The 11,315-nt window shown below is 32.4% G+C and overlaps 1 protein-coding gene across 1 annotated transcript; it reads right to left on the reverse strand.

Annotated features, from left to right (window-relative positions):
• Positions 1 to 5,931: 5,931 nt before the first annotated feature.
• LOC142231372 (uncharacterized) lies at positions 5,932 to 8,094 on the reverse strand. Its single transcript, XM_075301983.1, has 2 exons — positions 7,989 to 8,094; positions 5,932 to 6,716 (listed from the first exon to the last, which is right to left on the reverse strand). Exons 1-2 carry the CDS (start codon positions 8,092 to 8,094, stop codon positions 5,932 to 5,934), a joined length of 891 nt encoding a protein of 296 aa, XP_075158098.1.
• Positions 8,095 to 11,315: the final 3,221 nt, after the last annotated feature.

Below are 11,315 nucleotides of genomic sequence, written 5' to 3' on the forward strand. Positions count from 1 at the left end.
TATCATAAAATGTGGGAGAATCAATTTATATGGGTGCTATATATAATTATGAACCGATATGGACCAATTTTTGCATGGTTGTTAATGTCCATATAGTAACAAAAAATGCAAAATTTCAACCGGATCGGATGAATTTTGCTCCTGCAAGAGGCTCCGGAGGTCAAATTTAGGGATCGGTTTTTATATATAATTATAGAGCGATATGCGCCCATTTTTGCATGGGTATTAAAGGTCATATATAAACACCACGTACTACAACCGCATCGGATGCAGTTTGCTTCTCTAAGAGGCTCCGCAAGCCGCATCTGGGAGTTGGTTTATATGGGGCCTATACGTAAAAGTGCTCTGATATTGTCCATTTGCAATACCATCCGACCTACATCCTACACCTACATGTGTCATATACTAACACCATGTTCCAAATTACAACCGGATTGGATGAAATTTGCTTCTCTTGGAGACCTCGCAAGCCAAATCTGGGGATCGGTTTATATGGGCGCCATATATAATTATGGACCGATGTGGACTAATTTATGCACGGTTGTTAGAGACCATATACCAACACCATGAACCAAATTTCAGCCGGATCGGATGAAATTTGCTTCTCTTTTAGGCTCCGCAAGCCAAATCTGGGGATCGGTTTATATGGGGGCTATATATAATTATGAACCGATGTGGACCAATTTTTGCATGGTTGTTAGAGACCATATACTAACACCATGTACCAAATTTCAGCCGGATCGGATGAAATATGCTTCTCTTAGAGGCTCCACAAGCCAAATCTGGGGATCGGTTTATATGGGGGCTATATATAATTATGAACCGATGTGGACCAATTTTTGCATGGTTATTAGAGACTATATACCAACACCATGTACCAAATTTCAGCCGGATCGGATGAAATATGCTTCTCTTTGAGGATCCGCAAGCCAAATCTGGGGATCGGTTTATATGGGGGCTATATATAATTATGGACCGATGTGGACCAATTTTTGCATGATTGTTAGAGACCATATACCAACACCATGTACCAAATTTGAGCCGGATCGGATGAAATATGCTTCTCTTTTAGGGTCCGCAAGCCAAATCTGGAGATCGGTTTATATGGGGGCTATATATAATTATGGACCGATGTGGACCAGTTTTTGCACGGTTGTTAGAGACTATATACCAACATCATATACCAAATTTCAACCGGATCGGATGAAATATGCTTCTGGTAGAGGCTCCACAAGCCAAATCTGAGGGTCCCTTTATATGGGGGCTATACGTAAAAGTGGACCGATATGGCCCATTTTCAATACCATCTGACCTACATCGATAACAACTACTTGTGCCAAGTTTCAAGTCGATAGCTTGTTTCGTTCGGAAGTTAGCGTGATTTCAACAGACGGACGGACGGACGGACATGCTTAGATCGACTCAGAATTTCACCACGACCCAGAATATATATACTTTATGGGGTCTTAGAGCAATATTTCGATGTGTTACAAACGGAATGACAAAGTTAATATACCCCCATCCTATGATGGAGGGTATAAAAAAATTAAATTTCTCATTAAGAGTATGAAAAAAGCGAGTTATAAAAAATTAACTCAAATGAACTTCCTGTGCAGTTAAAATAAAGGACATCTTTGGGAGAACATTTTTGGAAGCGCTTTTAAAGTTGTGCCTTTAGAAGAGCTTCCAAAATTTTTTTGCTGGGCACTTAATAACACAATTAAAGTTTCCGTAATACAACTCGCATAAACTTCTTAGACAAAACGCATAGAGCGGGTGAATATTGTTGCCAAACCAAGTAACTAAATTTCATATAAAATGTATTTCAATCTAACACTAAAAAGAGTATGGTTCTTTTTGAAGAAAAATTGAAACACTTTAACTATATAAACGTTACAATTCCGAAGAAAAAGCCTCCCTTATCCTAGGGCAAATTGAAGAAAACAAAAACATCCAACCAACCATCCATCCATCTATCCATCCATTCATTCATTTATACAATAGAGAATGAAATCTTTACTCATGTTAGACTAACCAACCATTGAACAAATGAATGAAGATCTACGACTGCGACTGAGGGGGGAAACGCAAACCCCCCCCCCCCCCCCCCAAAAAAAAAGGCTAGAGACTCTGAATGAATGACGAAGTGAATCGGTGAATCTGACACAGTGGAGCGGGGGTGGGGGAAAAATAAAGGCAATGCTATGAAAAATGAAATAAAATAAAAGAAGCGAAATGAAATGAAATAAAATGGCACCATAAAATGGAGATTGTGTTTCTGAATGCCCCTGGGATTCATGCTTAGGTTTTGTATCTTTCTCTTTAGAAATGGTCATGTTTTTGATGTTGCCACTTCCACCGCTTCCACATTTACAATGCAGCCAGTTTAAACACCCACTTACTAGATTCTTTAGTCCGACAGTGTATCAATTCTACTATGGTTAGACTAAAACTTTCGAATATCAAGTCATTGGCAAAAAATAAGAAAAAAAAAACAAAAATAATTAAATTAAGATTTTTCCCCCCAATTCTCTCAATTTACTCTATATGGCTATTGGAAAAGTCAATGAAGTATGTAATTAAAATAAATGACAATGTCTTTTTACGTAATTTTAAATTAAATTGCATAGTTCAAGGCGGGTGTGAGGGGGGGTGATATAGAAGAATACCAGTCAAATGTAGAAATTTTAATAACATATTTATTACAATTCCATTAAGTATTCACTGGGGAATTTTCTATGGTAAAGACAATTCAAAAAATTTTAATTGAAATTATTGCAAATGACTGAAAAGTTTTTCTTTGTTTTTGTGAAAATGAAGAAAGGAACGAATAGGCAAGGGCTAATGGCAAAGTTTACCATACCTAATACCAACGAGACTCAATGACACTTACCATCCCAGCAAAAAAAAAATGGAAGTTCTTCCAAAGGCACAACTTTAAAAGCACTTCCAGAGGATGCATTTCCAATGATGTTCTTTATTTTAACTACCCAGAAAGTTATTTTCATTCAATTTTTTAAAGCATGCTTTTTTCATACTTTTAATGGGTAATTTTAACTCTTTTTGTTTCAAATTGGTTAAAAAACAGAGTAAGAATTCATAAAATGGTAAAAATCATTTAAATTTTGTTGAAAAAGAATTCTAAATCCGATCTGAAAAAATTGTGAATTTTTGAAAATATTTCAGGTCAAACGTTTCAGACAAGCGGTAGAATCCATTAAAAATTATAAAAATTATTTATTTGACAAAGTATCACAGAATTTTTATACCCTCCACCATAGGATGGGGGTATATTAACTTTGTCATTCCGTTTGTAACACATCGAAATATTGCTCTAAGACCCCATAAAGTATTTATATTCTGGGTCGTGGTGAAATTCTGAGTCGATCTGAGTATGTCCGTCCGTCCGTCTGTTGAAATCACGCTAACTTCCGAACAAAACAAGCTATCGACTTGAAACTTGGAACAAGTAGTTGCTATTGATGTAGGTCGGATGGTATTGCAAATGGGCCATATCGGTCCACTTTTACGTATTGCCCCCATATAAACGGACCCCCAAATTTGGCTTGCAGAGCCTCTAAGAGAAGCAAATTTAATTCAATTCAGCTGAAATTTGGTACATGGTGTAAGTATATGGTCCCTAACAACTATGAAAAAATTGGTCCACATCGGTCCATAATTATATATAAGCCCCATAAAAATATATAAGCCCATATAAACCGATCCCCCGATTTGGCTTGTTGAGCCTCAAAGAGAAGCAAATTTCATCCGATCCGGCTGAAATTTGGCACATGGTGTTGGTATATGGTCCTTAACAAAATTGCAAAAATTGGTCCACATCGGTCCATAATTGTATATAGCCCCCATATAAACCGATCCCCAGGTTTGGCTTTCGAAGCCTCAAAGAGAAGCAAATTTCATCCGATACGGCTGAAATTTGGTACATGGTATAACTATGTGGTCTCTAACACCCATGCAAAAATTGGTCCATATCGGTCCATAATTATATATAGCCCCCATATAAACCGATCCCCAGATTTGGTTTGCGGATCCTTTAAGAGAAGCAAATTTCATCCGATCCGGCTGAAATTTGGTACATGGTATTAGCATATAGTCTCTAACAACCATTCAAAAATTTGTTCATATCGGTCCATAATTATATATAGCCCCCATATAAACCGATACCCAGATTTGAACTCCGGAGCTTCTTGGAGGAGCAAGATTCATCCGATCCGGTTCAAATTTTCAACGTGGTGTTATTATATGGCCGCTAATAACCATGTCAAAATTGGTCGATATCGGTCTATAGTTATATATAGCCGATCCCCAATCACACAAAAATTGGTCCATATCGGTTCATAATCATGGTTGCCACTCTAGCCAAAAATAATCTAGCAACATTTTATTTCTATAGAAAATTTTGTCAAAATTTTATTCCTATAGAAAATTTTGTCAAATTGTATTTCTATAGAAAATTTTGGCAAAATTTTATTTCTATAGAAAATTTAGTCAAAATTATAATTCTATAGAGAATGTTGTCAAAATTTTAAATCTTTTGAAAATTTTCATTTCATTTATTTCATTTCATTTATTGTTCATTCAATAACCTGTGAGCCGTATTCGGCCTAATTGATTACGCATTGATTAATATATATATATATAGGCACAATTAATATAAAAATCCTTAAAAAATAAAAATACAAACTTATAAACTAATGCTTATTCTAAAGTAATTAGTGGAACGAAAATGGATGACGAAATCGAATATCTATGGGACCATTAGCATAATTAAAATCCAAGAAGGCCATCAAAAACACTGCAGAACAATGTCCCGGAATTGATTGCATGAATACGAAAAGTTCCTATTATCATATGGTACTACCGAATTCCATAATCGTATTGCCCGGACACGAAATGAACGCTGCATAATTAGAGAGCGGTACTGAGGCAGCTGCAATGAATGAGTCCTAGTTGAAGACCCAAACACAAAATTCGACGCCATATATGGTGGATTATCGTGCTTCATGACCTTATACAACAATTAAAGTACTCTTAGATCAACCATATTCCCAAAACTACACCCCAGAAACTGCAACACATAAGAATTGACGTGGTCGTAGAAACTCAAACCATAAACATAGCGAACAATCCTATTAAATAGTATCCGGAGGAGATCAAGCGTACCCAAAGGGGCCCCCGAGTAAACCTCAATTCCGTATAATATATGTGGCAATAATAGAGACTTTCCCACTACTTTCTTGACCACAAGTGCCCCTGTGGCATATAACCTTCGCAAGAGGTAGGCTAATCTCGAAGCTATCCTAGGCACATGAACGTCAAATTTTAGCTTGTCATCAACATAAAATCCCAAAACCTTCATAAACTTTACATTCTGAAGAGTGCCACCGTTCAAAGCAAAATGTATATAAGAGACGAACGAACAATCAAAGATCATAGATTTAGATTTCGCTATATTAATATCGATGTAGTTACTTCGACACCAATCAGAAATACAACTCAATTCTCTATTCACCTTTGCTTCGAAATGTTGCAAATCTTCACCAGAAGAGTGCGCGATCAATTGCAGATCATCTGCATACAAGTGTGCCTTCATAAAATTAAAATTATCAAAAATATCAATAATGTATAGAGAGAAAAGGAGAGGGCCTAAAATTGATTCTTGCGGTACTCCACGGTACACTTCACATACATCTGAAACATCATCACCACACTGCACAAACTGAGTTCTATGACTCAAAAATGACTTCAATAGGAAACAGGTTGAAGACGAGAAATGAAACTTTTCATACAGCTTGTTCAAAAGAACTATATGACTTATCGAGTCGAAGGCCCTACTAAAATCCAAACTAACCAAGGCAACGACATTCCTCCCATCAATCAATTCCCTAATCCCATCAACCAAATCTGTCATTAACGTCGTTGTACTACACCCCTTCCGAAATCCCGATTGATAAATCGGTAAGAAGTCATCTGCTCATTAATTAGACTCTCCAAAGCTTTAGAGAGAGCTGGGACAATACTAATAGGCCGATAGTCAGAGATTAGCTGAGGTGACCTTATTTTTGGCACCGGAACTACTCTGGCACGTGTCCATATCCGGGGAAAAGTTGATGTCGTCAATATAGTATTAAATATATGTACTAGGTATCTGCCAATAGCTGAAAAAATAATCTTTATGAATTTCAGTGGTATCTCATCACAACCAACAGCGTTCGAATTTATCCTGCATATACTGTCCCAATCTTCATGCACATCGACATTCCTCAAACTAAAGGCATTATCATCTATAGCCAAATTACGTCGAATAGCCAAATCTTGCTGATCGTTCACCGGCGGCAGTATAAATGATCTGTTGCACTCATCGACATTAATGTTCGTAACTACCCGAGATCTGTCCACAAAACCCACTTTTCTAAGCTCATTCCACAAATCTTTCGAAGATACGGCCGTAAAAATATGCCGATAGTAAAAAGCCCTCTTTCTCCTAATAACTGCCTTTGCTCGATTCCGATACTTACAGTATATCTTCCAGTTCAAGTCATTCCGATTTTCGACAAAAGCTCTATATGCCAAATCACGCATGTTAAGAGCAGTAGTTATAAGTGGGTCCTCGTACCAATTGGAAGTCCCTCTATTACGTACAAACTTGAGAGGAACATGACGGTCATATACATCCTGTACCACATCATTAAACACTTCCAGTTGTGAATTGGGGTCATTCACCGTGAATATGTAATCGAGATTCGAATTTCTATAGAAAATTTTGTCAAAATGTTATTTCTAGAGAAAATTCTGTAAAATCGTATTTCTATAGAAAATTTTATCCAAATTTTACTTCTATAGAAAATGTCAAAATTTTAATTCTATAGAAAGCTTTGTCAAACTCAATTATATACGTATTTAAACGTCCTTTTTAAGTTTAATATATACCAAGCATGGACTACGTGGTATATATTACGGTATTAGGAAGTTTTAAGATACCTTGCCATCGGCAAGTGTTACCGCAACCCAAGTAATTCGATTGTGGATGACAGTCTTTTGTAGAAGTTTCTACGCAATCCATGGTGGAGGGTACATAAGATTCGGCCTGGCTGAACTTACGGCCGTATATACTTGTTTATTTATTTTTTTTTTTTTTGATACTATCATTTTCGTGATTGAAGACATTTGAATTAAAAAATAAATTGGATCACTTAATTTCGTGATTGAATCGGAAAAAAATATTTTGTGTGTAATGTGAAACTTTATCCGATTTGGCTTACATTGGAAATTTAAAATGTATTTTAGGTACCGAATCCACAGAAATTCGATTTCAAATCACATTAGAAGGCGTTAACAAAAAAACATAAATAATTGCATGTAGTCTCGAAATCCTATTTTTTGTTTATCGATCCATCATATCCTCAAAATAAGTATTAGCCTATATTTGAAGTTTGTTTGTTTTTAATCCAAAGATACAATATCTCAGTTAATAGCCTTACTTCACAGACATACGACTTTAATGAAGGGATATTTTTTTTGAAAGGTTCATGTCCTAAATGTAAAGGAGATTTTATTTAAAACAAGGATTATGAACTTCATTTTAAAAAAAATCCTTTATTTTAAAGAAAATTGCCTAAAAGTTAGGATGCATAATCTTACATATTAGGACAATATTTTTATCAGTGTGACACTACTTCCCTACTGACACATGACTTTAACTAAGGAAATAACATTTAAAATATTAGTATCCTAAATTTAATGGGAAAAGTTTTTAAATAAAAAAAAAACAATTCTATAGTTTATTAAATTTTCTTAATTATAAATTTCGATTCTTAATATTGTATAAATTGCGGGTTCCAAACGTTAGGCTGTTCATACTTTCGTATTGGGTAAATAAGGTTTAAAGGGCCAAACACTATTACCTGGACCTTGCCAAACTCATAGCCATGACAAAAGGTGTTAAACGCTATGCTAAGTTCACTCACGTTGTAATTCTAAGTCTATCGGTGTATCTAACCTGAAAGCTCCACCAATATTTGTTGGTTTTGTCTTATTTATCGGAACACTGTGCACTGTGCAGGTTCTTGTCATTTTTTCCCCACTAATGTTGCATTCAAACATCGCCGCGATTCATTTGAAATGAAAACGACCACTTGACAAAATAAAAATAGAAATGAAAACGGAAACGAAAATAAAAAAGGCCTACTAAGACCGTATAAAAATATATACTTTGGATTTACATACGAATTTATGAGTGAGTGAATGGGTATTTGTCGGCGCGGCTAAAAAAAAACCTAATCCAAAATGAAGTACTTAAATAATATATTCATGGTTATGAATACCAATTAACGACATGTCAGCAACATTGTTTGATGTTAAAATTATATTTCTTGTCCCCTCTAAACGAATATTGTGCTACATTGCTAATATCCACCATAAAAAAATGAAAAAAAAAAGAGTTACGATTGAATGACATGATGGATAGATTTATGTCTGACTGGATGGTTACTGATTTTTTTTGACTATTGTATTTATACATAAAGATGGCTTAAGAAAACCGATGCATAGCAAATTTCGGAAATGTGATGGGAATTTATTATCTGTGACAGTGAGTGTCAGTGAGCATCAGTAAGAAAGACAATTTTGAGAAAAATTTCTTTAGAAATAAAATTTTGACAAAAATTTCTATAGAAATAAAATTTTGACAAACTTTTCTATAGAAATAAAATTTTGACAAAATTTTCTATAGAAATAAATTTTTGAAAAAATTATCAATAGAAATAAAATTTTGAAAAAAATGTATATAGTAACATAAATAAAAAACTTTCTATAGAAAAAAAAATTTGCAAAATTTTCTATAGTAATAGAATTTTGACAAATTTTTCTATAGAAATAAATTTTTGACAAAATTTTCTATAGAAATAAAATTTTTACAAAATTTTCCATAGAAATGAAATTTTGACAAAATTTTCTATAGAAATAAAATTTTGAGAACAATTTCTTTAGAAATAAAATTTTGACAACATTTTCTATAGAAATAAAATTTTGACCAAAATCTGTGCTGCCCTGTCGCAAACTGTGACTTTTGTGATATATTTTTAAGACGGTATAATACGGTATAATATTGATATAGTAAATAAAATTTTGAAAAAAAAATTTATAGAAATAAAATGTTGACAACATTTTTTATTGAAATAAAATTTTGACAACATTTTAAATTTTGACAAAATTTTTTTTAAATAAAATATTGACAAAATTTTCTTAGAAATTAAATTTTGACTAAATTCTTATATAGTAAATAAAATTTTGTCAAAAAAATTTTTTAAATAAAATTTTGACAAAATTTTTTATAGAAATAAAATTTTACAACAATTTTGTATAGAAAGAAAATTTTGACTAAATTTTCTATAGAAATAAAATTTTGACAAAATAAAATTTTGAAAAAATTTTCTATAGAAAAAAATTTTGCAAAAATTTTCTATAGAAATAAAATTTTGTCAAAATTTTCTATAGAGATAACATTTTCCAAACATTTTCTAAAGAAATAAAATTTTGACAAAATTTTATGAATTTATTTCGGCATAAGCCGGCTATCATAAACCTTTTTCGGAAGGTTCAAGTGTGGTTCACTTTGGGTTTAGCGAACTGCCTGAATTTATTCTGATAATTGGTTGATAGTTTTGCTGCAAGTAGAGGATGCTGATGAGGAATGTGGTAATTCCGAAACGTGCGTCCATCCAACCATCTTGCAGTCTATAGGCCTTTGCCCAAATAAATTTGACAAACATTCTTTTCCTCTGTTGGTTAAGCTACTCTTGTAGTTTAGTCAACACAATGGTTTTAAAGCTGAGATCAAAACAACAAATATGAAATAAAATTTTGACAAAATTTTTTATTGAAATAAAATTTTGACTAATTTTTTATAGAAATAAATTTTTGACAAAATTATAAATAGGAATAAAATTTTGACAATTTTTTTTTTGAATAAAATTTTGACAAAATTTTCTATCGATATTTATTGAAATTTTGACTAAATTTTCATATAGTAAATAAAATTTTGAATTTTTTTAAATATATAAAATTTTGACAATTTTGTTTTTAAATAAAATTTTGACTAAATTTTTTAAAGAAATACAATTTTGACTAAAATTTTCATGGACATAAAATTTTGGCAAAATTTTCTATAGAAATAAAATTTTGAATTGTTTTTTTTAAATAAAATTTTTAAAAAATTGTATATGGTAAATAAAATTTTTAAAAAATTGTATATGGTAAATACAATTTTGAAAAAATGTTTATATAGTAAATAAAATTTTGAAAAAAATTTTATAGAAATAAAATTGTTGTTGCTTTTTTTGATTTCAGCTTAGAACCATGCATTGACTAAACTACAAGTGTAGTTTAACCAACAGAGGAAAAGAATGCTTGTCAAATTTATGTGGGCAAAGCCCAAATGTCCTTGAACTAAGGCTAAATTTCCTTAAAGTAAAGAAACACATTTTTGATTTAAAGAAATTGACCTTAAATTAACTGATATATTGAACCTTTAGATTTATGATAAAAACGCTTCAAATATAGGCTAAGACTTTATTTTGAGGATTTAGCGTCTTTGGCTTAAAGTTTAATTTTTTTTTTTTTGAATTAAGAAAACATTTTTGTTCTTTGAAGTATCCGTTATAATTTTGATTTTTAAACTGGCCTTTGTTTGTACGTGAGTACCTTTATTAATAAACCGCGAAAAGAGAATGAAAATTTGATAAATGAGATCTGTATTCTAATTTTTATTTTATTGGTCCTAGATTGAAAGCCAGATAGGTCGCTGAAAAAATTTCTTTATTTTAAAGAAGCCACATCATTGGCTCGGAATCAATACCAAAATCCATAAGGAAAGGTCTAAATCTTTGGATCCAAATAAACTTTTTTTGAGTGCAGTAAATAAAATATTGACAAAATTAATAAAATGGATCGATTCAGCCCATCAGCTATTCTAACATTCTAGGAAACATAAAATGATCTCCGTAATTGGAAGTTGCTTTGCATTTACAGTCATTCTATACATTGATCGAATGAATAACACAATGGAAAATAATTTGCCTAAAAACTTGTTTAATTAAAAAATCGAGCAAAATTTTTACGACCAACATTTCAGACAAGCTTTAAAATGTATTAAAACTCATAAAAAATATAAAAATTACTTATTTGGCAAAGTATCACAAAATTTTTAAATTCACATTCAAAACACTGATTTCAGATCACATCTTAAGAAGAGATGCAAATTCATTTCAACGGCTGTTGAAATGGTGGACCTGCGT

Source organism: Haematobia irritans, chromosome 3 (assembly GCF_050003625.1).
Source record: "Haematobia irritans isolate KBUSLIRL chromosome 3, ASM5000362v1, whole genome shotgun sequence".
Taxonomy (NCBI): domain Eukaryota; kingdom Metazoa; phylum Arthropoda; class Insecta; order Diptera; family Muscidae; genus Haematobia; species Haematobia irritans.

Bases quoted from the DNA above. Each gene is read 5' to 3' on its own strand.
- LOC142231372 (XM_075301983.1), bottom strand. From the start codon at position 8,094: ATGACAAGAACCTGCACAGTGCACAGTGTTCCGATAAATAAGACAAAA. The intron at 6,717-7,988 runs GTGAGTGAACTT...CACAACTGGAAG, and splicing joins GATAGACTTAGAATTACAAC to TGTTTAATGATGTGGTACAG.